This window comes from Orcinus orca, chromosome 13 (genome assembly GCF_937001465.1).
Source record: "Orcinus orca chromosome 13, mOrcOrc1.1, whole genome shotgun sequence".
Taxonomy (NCBI): Eukaryota; Metazoa; Chordata; class Mammalia; order Artiodactyla; family Delphinidae; genus Orcinus; species Orcinus orca.
The window spans coordinates 62936665-62958146 of NC_064571.1; the positions used below are offsets into that span (position 1 = coordinate 62936665).

Sequence of the window (21482 nt, forward strand, 5' to 3'; positions counted from 1 at the left end):
CTCTCCCCCAAGAGTAGTCAGCCTTCCCACACCTCCTTATATTCATCCTGGAGACACGATTTCAGCGCACATATTCTGGTGGTCGCAGCAGACGTCAAGTATTTGCTTATTATTGTTGAATGTAAATATCTATTAAACTTTGTGCTCTAGTTCTTAAAAAAATTTTACACACTTGTTGACTTTAGTTAATGTTATTGTCCCATGATATAACTAGAATTCCACAAATATCCAAGGTTAAACTATTAAATTTGATGTGATTTCACCTTCAAATTACTTTTTCAGTACAAAGTGTACTCTTTTATTTTAAATCAATATGACCATACAAAAAGTATTTGTTAAATTCTAGTTGTGCACATGCATTGCTTTGCTATATGTTGTGGCTTAAAGAAGACTGAACAGGTACTCTCCCCAACTAACAAGCAGTCAGGTAAATGTCCAGTGCTTTCTGGATTGAAATATGTTGACTGGTATATATCAAGCATGATTTACAAATTTTCAAAAATTTGTAATTCAGAAACTGTAATTTAATATTAAAGAAGTAATCCAATTTTTGTCTTCCTTTTGATGATCTAAGAAGCACTTAAAATTTATATAAAATATATCTGAAGCCTGGTGATTTGATTCTGCATACTGCTTGCACAACTGAAAATTTGTATTTTTAAATTTAAAAAATTACAGAAATGAATCTGAAATATTATGACAGGTGTTACCTGTACCTTTCGAATGTGAAACCAGTATCTGAGTTGCAAAAACTATTTATTAATATTATATCATCAGTAATAATACAAGGGGAAAAAAGTCTGTTTCCCTGATAGAATTTCAACAAACTTAATTGAGAAAATGATCCAAGTTTTTTGAAGTGTTATATGTGTGCCTTGCTGGATAACTTCTAGTACCTCTGGTAGAAGTGGACAACTATTTCAAATCCTCAGATAAAATCGTCAGTAACAAGAGCCTATGTCACATGCAGGCAAAGCACAAAGGCTGCAAATTCATCTTGGCGTAAATATCTAGTCCCTACTTAGGGCATAGTTAATTATATCCATTTTTCACACTAAATAAACATTTGTAATCTAATAATGCACTACCAAAAAAGCAACAGAATTAAAATGTCTCTACCCAGTGGGCTGGTTATTTGCACAAAACCAAGTCATTACTAAACGTTACAGAGCTTCAGTGTCCTCAGAGGCAGCACAGTCCTGGTGGCAGCAAGGATCTAAGACAGAAAAATGAAGGGCCACGGTCCTCATGCCACAAGCCTGAGACAACAAAGGACCGGACGCACAGGGAGCAAGTGGTCAGATCCTTAGTAAGGGGACAGGAGGCAATCGTGGTCATCTGCTTGGAGAGCCTAGGCACTCATGAAAACAAATTAAGACTACAAAGAATTTTCCGTTAAATTCACCTTGAATGACTATTTTTTTTTCCTTCTTGCCTTTTATATAGTCCTGAAAAAAAGGGGGAAAAGGAAGTGAAGAAGAAAGCTGTAGTCAGTGTATCTGATTAATCTGCTGTCACTGTAATAATAGGGTCTATACAGCAACATAGGAAGACATACTTGCTATAATTTTAAGTAGAAACAAGCAAAACATAAGATGTGTGATAAACAGACATAGAGAACAAATGTATGGATACCAAGGGAGAAAGGGGCAGGGTGGAGGAACTGGGAGACTGGGATTGATACATATACATTATTGATACTATGTATAAAATAGACGACTGATGGGAACATGCTGTATAGCACAGGGAACTCCACCTAGTACACTGTGGTGTCCTAAATGGGAGGAAAGTCTGTATGGGAGGGGATATCTGTATGTGTACAGCTGATTCACTTTGTTGTGCAACAGAAACTAACACAACATTGTAAAGCAACCATACTCCAATAAAAATTTTAAAAAAGATGTGTGATTAAAAAATTATGTCTATAGAAGAATACCAGACTGGGTTTTAAGTGGAAAGAAGCAAGATATAAGATGTGTGATAAAATATATATAGAGAGAGAGGAATATACCCTAGACAGGGTATACATATAAAACCACACAACTAGTTCTTCTATTTGGAATAAGAGCATTTTGGGTCACTGTTTCTCTTCTCTGTTTCCCAACTGTCTAGTAAAGTTATGTTGCCTTTATAATACTTTTCTTAAAAAGAAAGCAAAGGACCTGATATTTGGTCCCAACACACATAGCTTAGTTATGGGAAATAAGATGTTCAAGAAATAAAACTACAGAGAGGAAATTTAGGTAACACCTCTGAGTGATCATTAAAGGGATTTGGGTCTCTTTTTACAAGACAAGACCTTTTCCCACATGTAACTAAGCTCCAAGAATCTCTGAGTATGAAAAGTTCTAGGGAATTTCTGCATCAGTCCTTTTGATGGTCTAACCTTTCTTGACACATGGCAAGGGCAGGCCACCAGCTACCATAAACCTGATGAGGACCTTATTAACTGCAGAAGACACAGGAGCGAGATGCCCACAGCTTTATGTAAGTTGCTAAGGAGTCAATCTACAAATATTTATTTATATAAATTACTTAATAATGGCCACACACAGAATTTCTTTTTTCTGTTGGAATTAACAGAACCTAACAGCTCCAATTAGAAGAAAATGCTATCATCACAGGAGAATGGACATAGAGACTATCAGAACACGAACACTGACCCCATGAGGATTTTTTTTTACATGTTTGCACGTTGCATATATGGATGTATATGCACATATAATTTGCAATGTGTGCACAGCTGTCCACTGCAATGACAGTTTTCACTGTAACAAAAGACAGGAAGAGTCTGTTTCCATTAACACTAAATTACACTCACACTAGCAGCCTGCCCACTGAATGCCGCCAGTCCACTGGCTCCCCTGCAAGGCTTCCCTAGGTCATGGATGACTTAGTCTCTACCCCTCAAAGAGCCCCATCTGCTTGCTTCCTCTAGCACAAATGTGACCTTTTCTCCCCAAGTGCTGTCTCTGGGTCCAGCTATAGGCATGACAGCCGGTGAGAGTCTGGTTCAAGAAACTGATTTCTCTCCAACAGCTCTGTGAGGTTCTTTTCAGGACTCGGAGCTACACAGCTATCTATACAGCTGAAAATGGTACTTGCTGGTTGCACTTCACACCCTCTTCTCTGGTTCTTGCCTTCCAGGAAGTCTACTTTTCAGTTACAAGGACTGTTTACCCTGGCTTATGACCAGAGGGGCACTCCCCTCCTTCAAGTGTGTTTCCTAGTCCTCTGCCTCCATTCATTTATTTTAATAAAGACTGAGGGTAAATGTGTCATTCTAGCATCAAGAACAGCTCTGGGTCCTTCACCCACCACCTCAAATGAACTCAGGAGCCACAGATTTTGAGAGGCACACATCTCCGATCTGAGCAGCAACCACCGTTAGATCAAATACTCCCCCTGCTGATAATGTGGAAGAGAAGACAACACTCAAGGAGAACAGACTTGCCCCCAGGGTCTGGGAGCGACTTCTAAACTTTCAACAGTAATGAAGCCATATGAAAGTTAGAAAGAATATTTTTAAAGAGTTAGAGGAAAATCAAGTGGACCCTCAAAAAATTACCTTGCTTCGAATCTTCGCTTTTCACTGCCAGCTAAGCATTCTAACTTCACTTAGCAATCAGTTCCAGCTTGCCCTCCTCCCTGTTCCACCACTGTATAACAACCAGTGGTGAAGAACAAAAGTCTCTAAAGTGAGTTACTGGAAAGCCACCAATTCATGACACCCGCATTCTGAACAATTACCATCAGGCTGTGAGATGAAAATCTTAAAGGCAGGAAAGTTGAAGGGACACGCCACAGCAGAGACATCAAAATTAAACCTGCCCTCAGAGAATGGAGCTCTCTGGGCACATTCACTATAGTGATAAAAGGGTTTGGGGGCCCGAGCTTATACCCAAGATAATTCTGTATATATGTTGTCTAGGACCCTGTATACTTTAACTCGGCCAAACCTCTCTTCTCTCCCAGTTGAAAAGCTTAGTGCCAAATGTATCACCCAAAGGTTATAATTTGCTGTTGTATCCTTAAGTGTCTCCTGTTGCACTGTCTGAATTTACAAACCACTTTCAGACCTTTAGAAAAGTAAACAAACAAACAATGAGTTCATGGCTAGCGCTGAAGGAAAAAACAACTCCACACTGCTCAATAACAAGTTGGGACTCCAGCCATTAGTCATCAAAAATTCCTCAGTCCCTGAAGTCATAGGGTTTGGAGTAAATCCAAATGGGATTCTGCTTTTTTAAATTCCTTATATTGCATTCCTACAGACTTCCTGTGCAAACCACTGTGAGGCATTTTTATTATTCACAGTCACACACTTCCACCCTCATGTTGTTGGCTTAGGAGTTCCTTCCTCAAAGAAGCTGTACAGTTAAATTCCTGAGGACATGTGCAGATCACCTGGGGCAGTAAACAGGCTGTGTCATGCACTGGCACAGCTCACAGACTAAGTGTTCAATACATGTTTGTTAAATTAAACTCCCTCCTCATTCGTCAACATCCACGTCTTAGACGCAATCCTGGATTCGCTGAGAAATCGGAAGTCTGTTTTATCATCATCAATTATTCGTATGGTCACCTGAACTGTGTCTATAAAGTAATTCATAATTGTTTATCAGTTGTTTACAAGCAGCTGATCACCATAGCATCTCAACTGCTCCACGCACAAGATCCCTGGCGGTAAGAAGGTTATAAGCAGCCACCCATGAGGAAAATTCTTACAAGCGGATGAAGGTTTGGTGAATGAAAGACGACACCTTTATGACAAACTGGCAAGAAGAAAAGTCCCCACAAATAAAAATTACTTTAAAGTATTTGCCAAAATAAATACAGCTGAAACTAACCCCTCGTAGCAAACTTAAAAAAATAAATTCTAAGAATGATTTGGGGGAAGAGGGGAAGGAGAGGACATGGGACAGTTTCAAGCTGCCTTCCGCCAATAATATGACTTCCCCCTGGGAGTCTCTTTACAGGTAAGTGTCATCTATTTCAGTTTCCACAATACAGACCAAATAGTTCAGATAGAAAAGTTTCTACAGAATATCTTGGATGACCTTGAGTCTAGATTTAGTCAACAAATGCTCATTGAGTTCTTCCTGTGTGCCAAGCGCTAGAATAACACACAATCCTGGCACTCAAGGGGATCAAAATGAGGCCGGGAGACAGAAATTGAACTCTAACAGTGTGAAAAGTGCTATAACAAGGGAAGGAGAAAGTGCTATTTACAGGCCCTGGGCAGGGGGGAAGGGCTGGGAGGATGGCATTATTTTTTCCTGGGCAGGGCAGGAAGGCTTCACAAAAGAAGCAGCATGAAATGGTAGAGGCTGAGGATAAGAACACATTTTGAAGGATGTTAAGATAACTCTGGGGAATCCGAAAGCCGAAACCACATCAATTTTCCAGTGGCTGCTTTGCCTCCACACCTTTGGCGGCAATATATATTAGGAAGTATGTGTCAAACATACCTCCTAATTTCCTGAGTTCTCAAAGGGTCCCTGTCCAAGATAAACTTGAAATAAACTATAGCCAGGTACTGAATTTAGGAGTCTAATTTTCCTTTACCTGTGGGCTTTTAGTAATCACATGCAAATTACTAAGGCTCTACAGGAAGTTAAATGCTAATTATACTGATTATTTTTTTTTAAAAAGTAAAGTTGGCATCATTATGCATATGACAAGAAAAAAAGAGCTCACTGTTCCTTCTTTCCTGGTACTCATCCTTCATGGTTTCTCTCTTGGTAGCTCTTGATACTTTCTACTTTTCCATTCTCTCAAGAAATAGTATCACCCAGGCATTTCTGACGCAAAGGTACATGCTCACACAGTCACACACAGTTTAAAAAATATAATACATGGACTATTGTCAGTGCCAAATGCAGCTGTAATTATATATTTCTTTTGGACGTGTTTTATGTTATTAAAGCATGTAAATACTTTATCTCCCTCAAGTTTTCCAGAACTCTATTGGCAGAGAGTCTTTTTCCTTTCTCTTTCCAAAGCATCGAATACAATTTCCTGAAGAGATAGTCAAACTTGGTTTCTGAGGGCTCACCTTTTCCCAGCGTAGCCTTTGGAAATATAATTTCATCTCCTTCCAACAAAACACACCTCTGGCTTCCTTTATCTCCCTTTTTTTTTCCCCTACAGAGGTGTTCCATTTCTTACCCTAAATTTCTGCTTTTCCTTCCTGCACCTAAACTTGCTGTGTAAGGCCAGAAACTATGTTTAGTGATAATCTACTATAAATCACCCCACATTGCCTTAAGGATAATAAAACTTTTGTCCCAATCACCGAGAAATGAAGTCAGTCATTTTCCTGAGCTCCACTTGTCCACAGATAGCTATCCCAATTAACCAGGCCGTTTAAAAGCCAAAGCATTTTAATTAAAATTGTTTTTTTAATGTCATAAAACAATGCACCATCTTTATTTATTAAGAAGTCATTTTCAGTTTGCTGATCTACAAAGTAGATAATACACTTAATTTGCTTGAAGCATGGAAGCTCTTCTCAGCATATCCATAATACAGTGTAAAGTATTCTTTGTGTTGTGGCCTTAGCAACTGAACACACACACACGTGCACACATACTACATCCAAAGGCATACAGGAGTTATCACAACTTCCTGTCTCTCAAAGTCACGCCTGTAACTGGACCAGGGGCCAGTTGCTGATGCTGCGGATGTATTTTACCATCCTGGGCACACCTTTTTAAGCCAGCAGGTCTACCACAACTTTGTAAAGAGCCTTGTTTTATAAAGTTTTATCACTTTCTGATCCACAGCATCATATTCCACAGTGTCAAATGAGTTTTATGTACTAGCAAACATTGCTCCCCCTCCAAACATTGCTACAGACTCCTCTGCCAGTCTGTTAGCACAGACACCATCATTGGAAGGGTCCTCACCAAGGAAGTGACACTTGGTACCAACTTCTCTTAATAGTTGGATTATGTACAGAGAGCTGCATGCAGCCATGCTGGGGAGGGTGTGGAGGCATATGGGAAGATGCTGGAACGCATGCCTTTCCAATGGCTTTCAGGGCACGTGAGAGCCAGCCGCACTGGGTCGTGGCAGGGATTCACCAGGAAAGGAGGAGGGCCAAACCACGGCACAAAGATCGAGGCATGGGAGATACAAAATGGACCTTCTAGAACACTCTCACGGCAGCAAATGCACACTGAACGCTCCGGTTGCTTCCCAGAGAGAAGTGATGGGCCCCAGGCATTCAGAGTTCTCTTCCTGTCCCCACAATTTAAAAGTTCTTAAGCTAATATGCACCAACCAAGCAGGAAGAAAACCAAGAAAGACCTATTGTTACAGCAAAGAAGAGTAAAGCAGAAGCTCTTTAGGCAAAAAGCTCCCATTAGTAAATGAATACCCCGCACCCCTCAATGGCTATTTCAGACGCCACCACCACTAGCTAGCTATCTAGAAATCTACCCTGGGAGAGGAGACACCTGGAACAGGATTTAAGTTTTAATATTATCTTTTTTCTTTTTTTTCTTTTTTTTTTATTTGCGGTACGCGGGCCTCTCACCGTTGTGGCCTCTCCCGTTGTGGAGCACAGGCTCCGGACGCGCAGGCTCAGCGGCCATGGCTCACGGGCCTAGCGGAGCGGCATGTGGGATCTTCCCGGACTGGGGCACGAACCCGTGTCCCCTGCATCGGCAGGCGGACTCTCAACCACTGCGCCACCAAGGAAGCCCATATCATCTTTAAAAAAGAAAAAAGAAGGAAAGACAGAGCAAGCCATAGTACTCCACTAGAAGTGTTTTCCATTTAACAATATAAAATGTCTACCCAGTTATTAATAAACTTACAGATTAGAGCAAAAATAATCTTTGGGAGCAAAAAGCAAAATGTCATAGAAAACTAAAAATTAAATAAGTTCACTGCTAAGGATTGGTGGCTTAGGTAATTGAAATTGAGAATCATGGAAGAGATCTACATAATAATTAGCTGCTGAGTTTTCTCCTGTCACATACTCCCAAATGGAGTGTTTAGTGTTCAGCAGACTTATTAACGAATAAATGCCCAACTGGAATTAACTAGCACCTCATTCTGGAAGGCTGCTCTTAGCAAAAATGGAATATCCACAAGGCAGAGCAAGCTGATTGCTGGTGCACACTGCGGGCTGGGCTGACCATCGCATTCTTTAGAATCATACGTATTACATCAACTTTCAGAACCACAGGTCCACACCACCTAACAGCACAACACCCTGCCACTGGACAACATGCATAGGAAGGGTGAAGTTTCTAGACCCCAAGAGACAACCTTCCAAGCTTCATGGTTGGCCTGAACCTGAAACATCTTTATTGAAGATCTGCCATCCTGCACACACGCAGAGAGCTTTCTGGTCCCGTGGCTCAGGGATACAGAGGGAAGGGAGCTGTGGTAGCAGCAGGTCCCTCTGCAGAGCCTCATCTGTTTCATCCTCCCAACATAAGGCACCCAAGTGTCCATGTGGCCAGGGCCCCTCCTTTCATGCACGATCACTGCTATGTTTCTTTAAATTCAGCTGCTCCTCAAGGAAACTCCCTGGCAAGTGAAAACAGCAGCAAAGGTAAAAGAATGCTGAGAATTTGGCTGCTGCCTGCAGTATTAGGAAGAACAGCAATTACTCAACTCTCTCTTAGTGTCAGAGGCAGAAATAAGCATGTGAATTTGGGCAAGTTTTGGCCTGTCTCTGCTCAAGCTTCTCCCTTTGTAGTATCTGTCACCTCCCTCCCTCAGTCATAATAACTAATGAAGTAAATGAGAAAATGGAGAAAGAGTGAAGGCAGCAGGTCAGCAAAGACATGGAAGAGAGGCATAAACTCTACCTTGAATCCAGACTAGGCCACAGTTAATAAGGCTTAAAGATCGCTGGCATTCGAAAGATGTTACTAACTTCCCGATAACCATGTTTTGCTGTCTCCATTGCCTTACAATAAACATAACTGCGGGAGAACTCTGGATCTTTTCCTCCAAGCCCTTCCGTCTAGGGCACTTGGCAAAGAGTCATGTAGACACTACCACTTTTTTCTTCTCTGGCTTGCAAACACAAGGTAATATTTGACTCCTGCCCAGCACTTCTAGGTCATAAAAACATTGATCTTATGACTAGAAGGGCCTTACGATATCATCTGGTTCAGTTCCCCTGCCTTTAGGTAGGTAACTATTTAATTCTCTTTTGACAAATTAAGGCAAAGTCAGGTCAAGGGAAGCTGAGGAGGTTTTATTTCAGTAACCGGGCTATTAGGGGATGAAGGAAGATCCGGAAGCCACGGCTATTTTTTTCTCCTTAATCATACTACTCTCATGTACATGAATTTTGCAAAGTTTACTTTTCTGAGCAGCCCTAAATCCTTCCTGCAACAAGTGAGTATCTATATAAATCCATTCATTCTTTTGATGAAAATATGGAAATTTATTTGGCCTTTCATTTTAAGGTTGTAGACATGGTAATAAATTTTCCTAAAATTTGTCTGAAACCTAAGAACTCAGTATTTCTGGACAACACCCAGCATACCCAATCTTTCTCAAAGCATTTAAAAATCCTTCAAAGACTTTGGCTTTCAGAGATAAAACTGTCTAAAATCTATCCCCTTTTCCTCCCTCAGAATGTAAATGCCCTTGCCTTTAAAAAGGCAAAGCTCCCTACTCTGGAAAGTGAGGGAAGGTTTTCAAGATCTGCATTTGACAAGATTATGGAAAGCCCTGCCTCTGCACAATTATAAACACACACTCTGAGGGGACCAAGCCCACACATCCTGTATGCACGAGTCCTCACACCTCATGGGTCTGAAGTAGTCCAACTAATTCTTAATACTGAAAGTCCAGTTCAGGCCACACTTTCTCAAGACAGTTTTACCTTATTTTGGCAGGTCTTTTGGAGTCTTAAAAAAAGAGGTATCACAAGTCTCCAATATTGAGATGCCTTTTGTTTTATCACAGTTGTGAACTGTTTTGCTTGTGGCCTTTGGATAAGATAATAAGTTACCTCTTGTAGACCGGGACTTTGCAGGCTCAGGTTTCATTGTGCCCTGCCAGAAATTCCTTTCTGTTTTGAATCTGAGATGTTTGTTTATGGTTTTTTGTTTTGAAATGCTAAACAAGATAGGCACAGTTTCTAGTTACAGCCTATACTTTTTTTTTTTCTTTTTTTTTTTTTAAACCTTGCTATAGCCAGAGTGGCTGATTGCTAAGGACTTCGCTTAAATTTCCAAAGAGCAGACTCTTCAGATTCTCTTCTGAGGAACTTGAAATGTAAAACGACAACACCTTAAAATACAATGAACACTTAATTTTCTTTCTTAAATGTTCATAAAACAAGTGTTCCCAGGATATTTCAAAACGAAGGTGTTCTTTTTGGATGTGACAAACATACTTACACAAAACTCTGAAATTTGGAAGTTTATCTCATCTTGTAGGTTACATGTTTGAATATCAACACTCTTGATGAAGCACTACAATGAAAGGTACTAGAGAGTTTCTGTTTAAAAAAAAATTCAATTTCTACTTTGTGATAATAAGGTCTGGTTTTCAAGAAGAAAATAAAGAGTTTTAAACTACTGATTCCAAGGACTATACCATCATTATGTTTCTTTCTCCTTATTCCATAACAGCCAATATAAAGCATTTGCCTTATGAGTTCTCAGCCCATATTTACTGGATGAACATGATACTTAGTACCAGGTATGAAGGAAAAGTCACAGTTCTGTCTTCCTGAAGTGGGACCACACCTATACTAGGAACCAAAGAGACAAGAACGTCAGGTGTTTTCATTCTAGGCGTTCTTTTCTAGCCTTCCACTGCAGCACAGGCTCTCCAGAGAAACCACAATGCAAATCCACAGTAAAGCTGCAGTATTAGTCCACATGAAAGATGGATGGGACACACTGGATCAAAAAAAGCAACGCAGATGCACTCTAGGCTGCGCACCATCTCCTGCTCATTCCCATGCCTGCCCTGGTCTCTGAGCTGGCAGGCTGGCTGCTGCTTCCTTCTGGAACCTCAGGATCCCAACTTGCCTTGCCTTGGCGATGTTCCGTGGGGTCTCTGATGACTCCAGCCACGTCTGGAAACCCACACAAAACTTCTAACAATAAAATGAAATTTAACGCACTTTCATGAAACCATATGCCATCCATATTAAGATAGGTCACCTTTAAAAGAATATTTATTTGAAATAGCTCTCCGGAAGTAAGGATTCAAACTGCAAAATAGAGCAGATGTCCACCTTCTCCTGAAGGACTAAAGGGACTGAGAATTACAGTCATACTGGATCAAACCAATGACGGTTTTTTTGGCCCAGAGACCCTGGACTCACACCCCTCATTCTTAATGTTTCACAGTCCCTTCCTCTCTGACAAACACCAGAGACCATAGTTCTTGGAGTCCCCTGTCGAAGAGATTTAGTTAAGTGTGGTTAATGCACCAAGAAGATTTTTGTTAAACTTATACAGAGAGAAAGTTAACAAAGAAAAAAATGAGAAAGGACAAAAAATAGAATGGAAATTAGAATATTAACTACCTTTTAAAAAATCTATTTGGTACCAGGTACTATACTGGCCATTACATATATTTTTGTGTGTATATACATGTATATACACAGATATACAACACACATACATGTAATCATATGTATATTTAATATAGGTAATAATTCTCTCCAACCCTAATTGTAATTACTTGATAAAAGCTATTAATATTCCATTTTCACAGATGAGGAAACTGAAGCCCAAAACAATTAAGCAAACTGGTTGTTCACAGCTGAACACAGTTAATTTAAACATAGGTTTGTGTGGGGACTTCCCTGGTGGTCCAGTGGTTAAAAATCCATCTTCCAATGCAAGGGATGCGATTCGATCCCTGGTCAGGGAACTAATATCCCACATGCCGCGGGGCAACTAAGCCTGCGTGTCACAACTACTGAGCTTGTGCACTGTGGAGCCCACGCGCCACAACTAGAGAAAAGTCCACGTGCTGCAACGAAGAGCCCGCAGGCTGCAACGAAAGATCCTGCGTGCTGCAACAAAGAGCCCACGTGCCACAACTAAGACCCAGCGCAGCCAAATAAATAAATAAATATTTAAAAACAACAACAACAACACAGGTTTGTCCGGCCCCAAGGCCTATTTTCTTTTTCCTACAACATCCTGCACAGATGAGTGAGAAGGAGGGAAGAACAGAGACCTCCAGGCCTGGCTTGCTGCTGCTCCCCCCTAAATCCTTCCTGGTAGTCACTGCCGGAGTCAGGGCCCCTCTTGGTTGCCCCCAAGATGCTCAGCACTTCCTATCTCAGGGCTTACCAGCTGTAAGGAACTGTCTTGGGCTACAATGGATTGTCCCAGTTGTCACTATCTACCTTCAGACCACAGCCTCTGTGAAAGCAGGGCCCCTATCCTATTTATTTTGGTTGAAAACTAATTATTAGACTAGCAGGTAACATTATCAGTTCTTATTACACGCCCTACTGGTGCTACATGCTTTACAGGCACTAGCCGTTTGCTACTTCAAGTGTGGTCCTGGGATCAGCAGCACTAGCATCACATGGGAGTTTATTAGAAATGCAGCATCTCAGGCCCCATCTGGACCTACTGCATCAGAACCTGTATGTTTAATGAGATCCCCCAGGTGATTTGTGTGCACACTAACATTTCAAAAGCACAGTTTTGTCTCATTTAATCCTCAGAGAAAACATAGGTGGTACCTATTACTATTAACAGCTGGGAAACTCAGGCTTAGAGAAGATAGGTGCTATCACTAGAGTTCAGCACAAAGACCAGAGCCAAGGCAGCTGCTCAGTAAATATTCATGGAAGAGGATGGCAGGGAAACAGGTAGGGCTAGAAAGAGAACAGAGGAATGGCCTGGTTAAACTCCTGACCTCTGGTTTTGCCTAGCTTGTACCTACTACCAGGACAGGTCAGCTGCAGCAATACAGGCTGTTTCCTTAGCTCCAGCCAGGCCAAATCCTGTGCTGACCAGCAGTATGGACACTTCAGGAGCTAGGAACAAAATCTTCTTCCAGAATAAAATGTGAAGGAAAATGCACATTGCTGATACGTTTGAGTTTAGGCGCTCCTCCTTCCCCAAATGAAATATTAGTCCACAGATAAATGCTTAAATTTACAATTCTTACAACTTAATGCAAAAAATTTCAGATTCCTCCCTCTTTATTTTTACCCGAAATACACAAATTTTGTAGAAATTATTTAGACCAAGTGTAACAAATGGGCATCAGGAGGAAAGGTAGCAAATAGCTTCGGAGGCCTTTAAATAAGTTTTTTAACTCAATGCATTTACGGTGTTGGGGTAGGAGGAGACCTGAACTCAGTAATAATTCGCTTTCTAAGAGCCCAGACTCCTCGCGATCAATTACGGAGGTAGATGAGGATTAAACTGAACAAGACAATGAGCCCATATCAGGTTATTTTACTTATTCTGGTTAGTAGCTTTGCTGTTCACCACGTGCTAGTCATTCTTCTAAGTGCTTCATAGGGATTCCTTCACTGAGTCCTTATAGCAACCCTATCATTAACCCCACTAAACAGATGAGAAAACTTAGATGCATGGAAGCAGAGCGCAGATTTGACCCCAGAAGCTAAGTTTCTAACAACTACATTCTTGGATCGAGGTATAAGTATTTCTCACAGAGAATTAACTGGGGTTGGGAGAGGGAGATAAGGAATTGAACTCTGTTCACTTAGCAACTGCAGAAGAAAAAGGAATCTCTTTTGATTTTTTTTCATGTGGGCCCAAAGTGAACACTTACCAGCATTTACCTCAAGGGCATTCTTAACTTTAAGTGTATTCAACCATCCCTCTGTCCTGTCCGCAAGACCGACGAGGTCTTGTCCAAACACAGGGGTTTTCCATGATTTGATTAGGCTAACTGGCCAGGACAAGTAGCAGAGAGTGGGTGAAATCAGGAGATGCTGATAAACGGACACCTCTCAGTTCACTGCCCACGCTCATCTGCCTAGTGGAACAAGCTAGAACAAAGAGAAAATCACTCCCAAAAGGAAACTTGCCATTTTGAACCACAGCTGGTACAGCGTTAAGAATGCAGCCTCATTCTTAGATGTTGGGAAACACCTGATATGTATCGCAAAAGCTCTGAGAATGGGTAGGATCCCTTCCCCCACCAAAAGGGAGCTCTGACTCCGAATTTTGAACCTAGTTGGAATTTGAATTCTCCTTTTCAGCTTTGCCACCAGAGCCTGAAGATCATCTCAGATCCTGTGATTCCTAGGACAAATTTTACCCACATACCTCACCAACTAATCATATACAGACCTGAGAAATCAGTTCTACTTGGTTTCAACTTAAGTAGACTTTTGAAGGTCTTGCCTCATTCTTTATCTTGATTAAAAGAGTATCTGGAGGGCTTCCGTGGTGGCGCAATGGTTAAGAATCCGCCTGCCAATGCATGGGACCCGGGTTCGAGCCCTGGTCCGGGAAGATCCCACATGCCGCAGAGCAACTAAGTCAGTGAGCCACAACTACTGAGCCCGCGTGCTGCAACTACCAAAGCCTGCATGCCTAGAGCCCATGCTCTGCAACGAGAGAAGCCACCGCAATAAGCCGCCTGCGCACCACAATGAAGAGTAGCCCCCACTCGCCGCAACTAGAGAGCCCACGCGCAGCAACGAAGACCCAAGGCAGCCAAAAATAAATACATAAAATAAATAAGTTTATAAAAAAAAAAAGTATCTGGAGTAGGGCACAGGTCTGAGAGGTCCCCAGGCTTCCCAGCACCCCACCCCGACCCCAGCAGAAGGCCTTGCACAGAGTAGATCAATGAATGAGTGAGTGATTTCTATGCAGAGAGAAGTGAAAGCTTTAAAAATTCAGATGTGGAGAATTCGACCTCTGAGAAGGAAGGCTTTCAATTTGTTATTCATGCATGCTTGGCTAGTCCACTGTTTCTTCCTCAAATAATTAATTGAGCTTTACTGGGGGTTGTCTCCAAAGCCCTCATACTGCCTGCGCCTTGCGGAACACAGTGTTACAGGAACCCTGCTTCACCAAATATATTTACCTTCCAGTCATCTACCACCTCCTACCCAGTGGTATTTACACACTAAAGCGGCACTGCCATCTCTCATGTTAGTGCCATAGCCTGAAAGACGTTAAACACACCCACATTTTTCAGGAATTTCACAATTAATGTCTGGAATGTGTTTTGGATTATTCTTCAAAGGATGACATAGTTGCCCTAAGATGAATTCAATATTTTTCCCTTCTCCCATTTGTCATTCTTTAGTCTTCCCACTCCATTACCTTTTTAGGGTCATCTGTTTTATCTATTTCCCCCCAACTTCAAAATTCTTGTCCCTTGCCTCCCCAAAATGTTCCCTTGTTCATCCAGATCACTGCGTTTTAAGCAAGCCATACCAAACACAGAAACCTGCACCATATCACTAATACCTCCTACAACTGGCTGTAATGCCGGTTGTAATGTAAAGTCTAAGGATTATTCAGACAGTTTTCTTCAAAAATTATTAATAATAAATAATATTATTTATTACAATAAATCAACCTGTATGTTCACCACTGCACTGCCAACAGACTGCTTATAGATTTTCCCGGTGACTGGTAAATACGTGTTAATGGCAGCAAAATCTCCAGACTTGCTATTTTTGCCCTTCTGGTGCTATGTGATTCATCTGTCCTTTGCCAAGTGTTTTATGTGACTGGACTCCTCAACGACAGTGAGGGCTCTGTAAGCTCGACAGTCAAAGTGAAGGTCATGAAGTCCTGTCATTTGTATAAGTGCAGTGAATAGTCTCTCCATGTTTTGTCAATATTTACTTTGGGGAAGAACTAATTATTTCCTTGTTTACTTACACTGGTTCCTCTTCCCATGCCGTACTAACGTGATTTTATAGACCCTCTGCTTGCTTCTGTCCCTGGCATCTAAGAGCTCACTCTACCTAAAGACTTCTGAGATGGAAACTGGAACACCTTCCTCAAAAAGAAGGAGCCCTGGTTTTTTAAATTTTTCTAACACCAGTACAGGAGGATTAAGTTTTCCCGTCCCCTCTTCTATTTAATTAGTAAAAATTAAAATCCATGGACTCTTAACTCTAAGTCCTACGTTACAGAGGGATGAGAGGAGATCTGTGGCCGGTGCACAACCCAATGGTTTGGTGCACTCCCTGGCCTCCTAGAGCCTGCTCTCTGGGCCTTGCTCACCTCAGATCCCCCACAAACCTTCTTCCAAGGAGCCATCATCTCCAGTGACTGAAAAGAAACCATAACCTTCTAACGCCAACAGTTTCAGAAAACAACATTACATTCTTTGCTCTAAGTACCCAGCCCACACCCTTGGTTCTACTCACTGCCCCATGAGAAGTGGGTGGGAAGAAAAGTTAAAATACCTGGGGGAAATCAAAGGAGGACTGTGTTTTGAAAGAGACAGTTCTTAGATGGCAGTACTGAAAACACGGAAAGTTCAGTTCCATAAATATGACGCCACTGAGTAAATAATCACTGGGAGAAAAAAAAAAAAATGGTGCTTATCTGTGATAGCGATCACCTGGCTCTGATACAAAGTTCTCAGAGCAGAGCCACTCCACAGTGCCCACCAGGTTCCAAATCACTCTGTTCTCACAAACTGTCAAACTCAGGCCATTGCTGCCTTTTCATTACTTAGAGAAGGCTGGTCATGCTCTCCCAGCCCCACCCCACCCCTTACAGAAGCATACTGAACTATTCCACAGAGGAGGACAAATGGTCCTCACCCCTCATCTCCAAATATAATCCTCACTGGCCAATCAAAACATTCTTCCTAGAAAAATCCCACTTCAGTAGTTTTTCAAAACTCTGTCTTTGATCTCCCAAAGAGATCTCCCACCCAGTCTTAGCCCTCAGGAGTTCAGAATCCAAACTTATTTGTCTGGCTTCTAGACGATTTACCTAGAGGCAGGCAGCCTAACCAAGGAGCAGGCCACTTAGGAAGTTGCAAAGGACAACAGGAAGACTCACCAAATCAGTGGAAATGGGAAAGGGATCTGTACCTTCCCAGGGGCCAGAAAGCACTTTATAGACAGAGCAGAGAAGAACGTAGGTATCTGGCTCCCTGATCAACTTTAAAAATGCATGTAGCCAAAAATAATTTTTTTAAGGAATAAGTAAGTCAGGATTTACTTAGTAATGATCTAAATGATGCTGAAAAGAAGTCCAAGTGTATGTGTCACATGATTCACCCTTCACATAATTTAACTTTCAGAAAATATTTTTTCTTCAGTGTTCTTTCTATGGGGACGACTGTTCTTCCATGTATTCAATGCACATTCACTGAGAGCCTACTATGGGCCAGTGTGCCTTAAAAACCTAAGGCAGGGAGCCACAATTTGGAAGGGGTTCATTTCTGCCCCAATTTACCTAACTCACTTTGTGAACTGCAGTTAAAAACATGAGTTTGTTGGGGGGTTTTTTCCCTCACAAAGCCAGTATGGGGAATGATACAAATAAAAATTACTGCAAGTTGGTAAATAGAGCAATGTAATTTGTATTTAAATTATATCATCAAAAGCAGGTAGATTAGTCACGGTAACATTTGTATACCATGCAATATGTTTTCTCAGTGTAGTCTATTAAGTAAGTTTTCAAAAGAGTTTTCATTAACAGATACAACCAGTAGGGGTCATTTTACTGCAAAAATTGCAGCAAAAGAGACTTCGACATGAATAAAATGTATCAATTCCTATTTCTGTTAGTTATGTGTGAATTTCTGAATAAAAATGGAAACTGAGGGAAACACTGGCCGCTGAGAAATTTCTTGCCAATTAACAGGAAAACAAAAGAGAAAGTCAGCACCTTCTAGATTATTACTGCCATAGAATGACTCCTCTAATTCTTAAAAAGGAAGAAAAAAGGCCACTGACTTATCCTGTTTTCCATAAATCTTGTAGTAAAGTGAAAATTCTTGGAATTTTAGACACCCTATTGAAATAGCTGTCTAAATCCAACCATTATATCATGCTAGGTAACACTGCCCTTCTTTGGGTTCATGGATTTAGAGTGCAACTTGACTGCTGCTTTTAGAGTTCTAAAAAACAAAATAAAATTTAAAAATGCCCTGAGCACACGATTTTGGTAGCTGAAAACAGTCTGGCTAGATGGAAAGTGTTGCTAGAGAACACTAAATGAGATATCATCACGGTAATAAATACTTCCAAGCATTTTCAAGGCTAATACCAAGTGCGTGGGGTGTTACCAGAAGAAACGAAGCTATGAGGGATCGCATCATTTCAGAGGAATGAAACACTCACCAACAAACTGCCAAAATAACTCTATACTATGATACCAGAATGTTGGTGCCAAAACACTTGATTACCGTGAATGTTCCCTGAGCTCCACATTTCCTTCACCAGGAATCTATCATGAAGAAACAAAACAAGGGTTAGTCTTTAGAACCTTCCCAAGTCCTTCTCAGAGCAGTTTCTACCACATTTAACCTTGTTTCAGGTTGCTTGTTCTTTTTAGATTTATGGGAGGCTGGCTTAAGTAAATTACACAGTCCAAGTGGCAGGGTTCAAAGATGCATCTTTTCCTCCAACTCATTCAGAATTCCCAAAGTCAAACACATAAAATGGTATCAGAAGTTAATCTCCTGGCCGTTTTTCTTTTTGTGAGAAATAAAAACGTTATGGGACTTAACACCAGGTGAGAGGCTTTTGTACTTGAAGCAAACAAACTCTTCTAATCCAATGTCCTAAGGGTGCAGTGGTGCACTTCCCTCCAAGAGTTCCCTTCACTCATTACTGCCCACTAGCCTCCAAACCAGAAAGGCCTTCCTGACTTTCCAGAACTGTCCAAACTTTAAAAACTGAACTTATCAATGAATATGCGTGTGTGTAAAGAAAACCACAGAATGGAAGCCTTTTAACAGACCCATTTTATCCTTAAGGCTGCTACCTCCTTTCTCAGTATCCCAGCACAATAAACATACATACACACATAAGGATGCTTCAGAATAAACCCCTCCCTGGTCTCCTGCGCAGGCTGAGTACTAAGGAAGGGACGGGGCAGAGGGCGCCTGTCCCTCCTCCTCTCCGTTCCTCCAGAAGTAAGGCTGCTGCGCTCTGCTCATACACCTGGATGCCCCAGAACAGCATCTCGCCCCAACATCAGCCCAAGCAGGGATCCCACTTTTAACTGGTGCTGAGTCCTTTTAATTTGGTATTAGCCAACTAAAAAGAACTCACTGCGTCTCTCTAGACCCCAAACCTCACCAGGCACCCCGAGGCCGAGGCCGGCGGGCAGGGCTTAAGGCCGACACCCATCAACAGTGGTTCTCCCAAGGAGGGAGGCTCCACTAATCTAATCTTTCTCCTTCCGTCAGACACCATGGTGCACAATACTTAAGTGCAGCAACCAGCAGAACACAAAAAAGAAGGAACCGGCAACACGATTGGAAACACGCGGATATCTGATCTTAAAAAGCTGCCACTAATAGAAACAACTTCTCACTCCTAGGTGCCGGCCCCCCGCCCCCGCCCCTTCATTCAAGAAAGAAAGCCGTTGACCGTTTTCAATAGGCAAACAAATGAGTAACCACCGTATGTAACTTCCACTGGGCTGACATATTCCGGAGCTGAAATTGATTTATATGCGCAGGAGGAGGAAGGGGGTGAAGGAAAAGCGCAAGGAAAAAATAATAAAAGAGTCACACAGGGAGTGTGAGCTGGAGACACGTCTCCTCCGCCAGCAGAAAATGGACTTTCGCGGACGCGGTGCAGCACTCGGTTCCACACTGCGCTAGTGCGGGGAGGGCGGCAGGGGCTGGACTCCCCGAGGGGCTCGCGACAGCCTCCGCAGTGCCCCCTGCCCGCGGAACCCTCACCTCCGGGCGCACGGCCGGGCCACCCCACCCAGCCCCAGCCGGATGGGCCACACGTGTGCGCGTCTGTGCGCGGCCAGGGGCGATCCCCCACTCGCCGGCCCCCACCCACGAAATCCAACCTCGCCCGCGGCTGACCAAGCGTCAGGGGGAGCAGCGAGCGGGAACCAAGGGACGCGGGGCTCGCTCCCGGGGGTGGCGGGCGCCCCTCCTCCCGAGGAGCCCTCTCTCCTCGGGAAAGTCTCGGGCAAACTTTGCTCGGCGCAACCAGCGCCGAGGGGGCGGCGCGGGCCAGGTGGAAGGGGGCCAGCGGCTGGCGACCTTACCTTCGCAGACGCCCACTTCGTACTCGGTGATGGAGTCGCCATTGAGCGGGGGGCGGATGACACAGCGCAGCCCCCGGTCGCAGGCTCCGTGGAGCCCGTAGGCGCCGCCGCAGCTCTCGTTCCTCTGGCGGGCGCACATGTAGCAGCAGCCGCAGACGCCCTGCACGATGCTCCCGGGGCAGCTCCTGGGCTCTTCGCACTTGGACTCGTCGCAGGGCAGGCAGACCAGCGCCCGGGTGCCGGAGCGCGCCAGCAGCAGCAACAGCCCCAGCAGCGAGACCAGGAGGTGCCCGCAGCCGGCCAGCCCCCTGCCCCCCGCCACCAAGTACATCCTCCTGCGCCGCCGCCGCCTCCTCCTCGCAGCCGGGCCGGGAGCGGGGCGGGCGCCCTCCCCTGCGCGGGGCACACGCGCCGCCGCCGCCGCACCCGCAGCCCGCGGTCCTCGCCGCCCCCCTCGGGGCCCCCGGGGCGCGCCTCCCCTCGCGGGGCGAGGCCCCCGCCCCCCGTGCGGGCCGCGCCGACCCCGAGCCCACTAGCGTTGGCGCCAGCGGTGGCTTCCCCTCCTCCTCCTCCTCCCGGGAGGGAGGGGGAAAATAGAAAAAAAGTTTCCTCCCGGCAGCTCCGGTTCAACCCAAACTTCTGGCGGCGGCGGCGGCGGCGGCGGCGGCTGCGCTCGGCTCCAGCCCCGGCTGGCGGCGCCTCCTCCCTCTCCTCCTCCGCGTCGGTCGGCCCCGCGGCGGTGGCGGTGGCGGCGCAGCCTCCGGGCCGGTCCCCGCCTCCCGAGCTGCCGAGTGGGCGCGGTGGCGCAGCAGAAGGTCCGCGGCGTCCGCTCCGCGCGCCCGGCTCGCCTCACTCCTGCGCCGCTCCTTCGGGCGCTTGTTTATGGCTCGAGCCTCGGCCGCTCCGGCTGCGCCCTCCCCCATCCTACCTCATCCCCCAACCCGCGCCCCCCCCCACTCCGCGCCGCGCGCCGCTCATTGGCTGCCCCCCCACCCCGCCCGGTCCGGCCGGCCCCCTCCCCCCTCCTCTGCCCTCCCTCCCCGGCGGCCGGGCCCTTCCTCCCTCGCACGCCTCCTCCTCCAGGCCTCCCCCTCCTCCTTTTGCGCCTGCTGGAGCCCGGCGCACAGAGCCGGCCCTGCGGCCGAGTCTTCGCGCGCCTCTGCGGGTCGGGCATCGCCGGCGCGCTGCGGCTCCGGGCGCACCCGGCAAGCTGCGAGAGTCGCGGCGTCCCGAGCGCCCGCCAGCCCCGGGGCCACCGTGGCTGGCCTGGGAGCCCCGAGGGCGAGACGGCTGCACCTCTGGGGCCGGCTT

General features: G+C 44.5%; 1 protein-coding gene across 5 annotated transcripts in view; it reads right to left on the minus strand.

Moving 5' to 3' along the window:
* The window catches only part of CRIM1 (cysteine rich transmembrane BMP regulator 1), a 207614-nt gene extending 186585 nt beyond the window's left edge, over positions 1-21029 (minus strand). For 4 of the 5 annotated variants that reach the window (XM_033419295.2, XM_033419294.2, XM_033419293.2 and 1 more), the window contains exon 1: positions 20172-20651. In XM_033419295.2, coding sequence (XP_033275186.1) covers positions 20172-20502 — 331 coding nt within the window. In that variant the 5' untranslated portion in view covers positions 20503-20651. Of the gene's footprint in view, positions 1-20171 lie in introns of all 5 variants that reach the window. The other variant, XM_004265060.4, reaches the window with a different exon arrangement.
* Between the last annotated feature and the right edge of the window lie 453 nt (positions 21030-21482).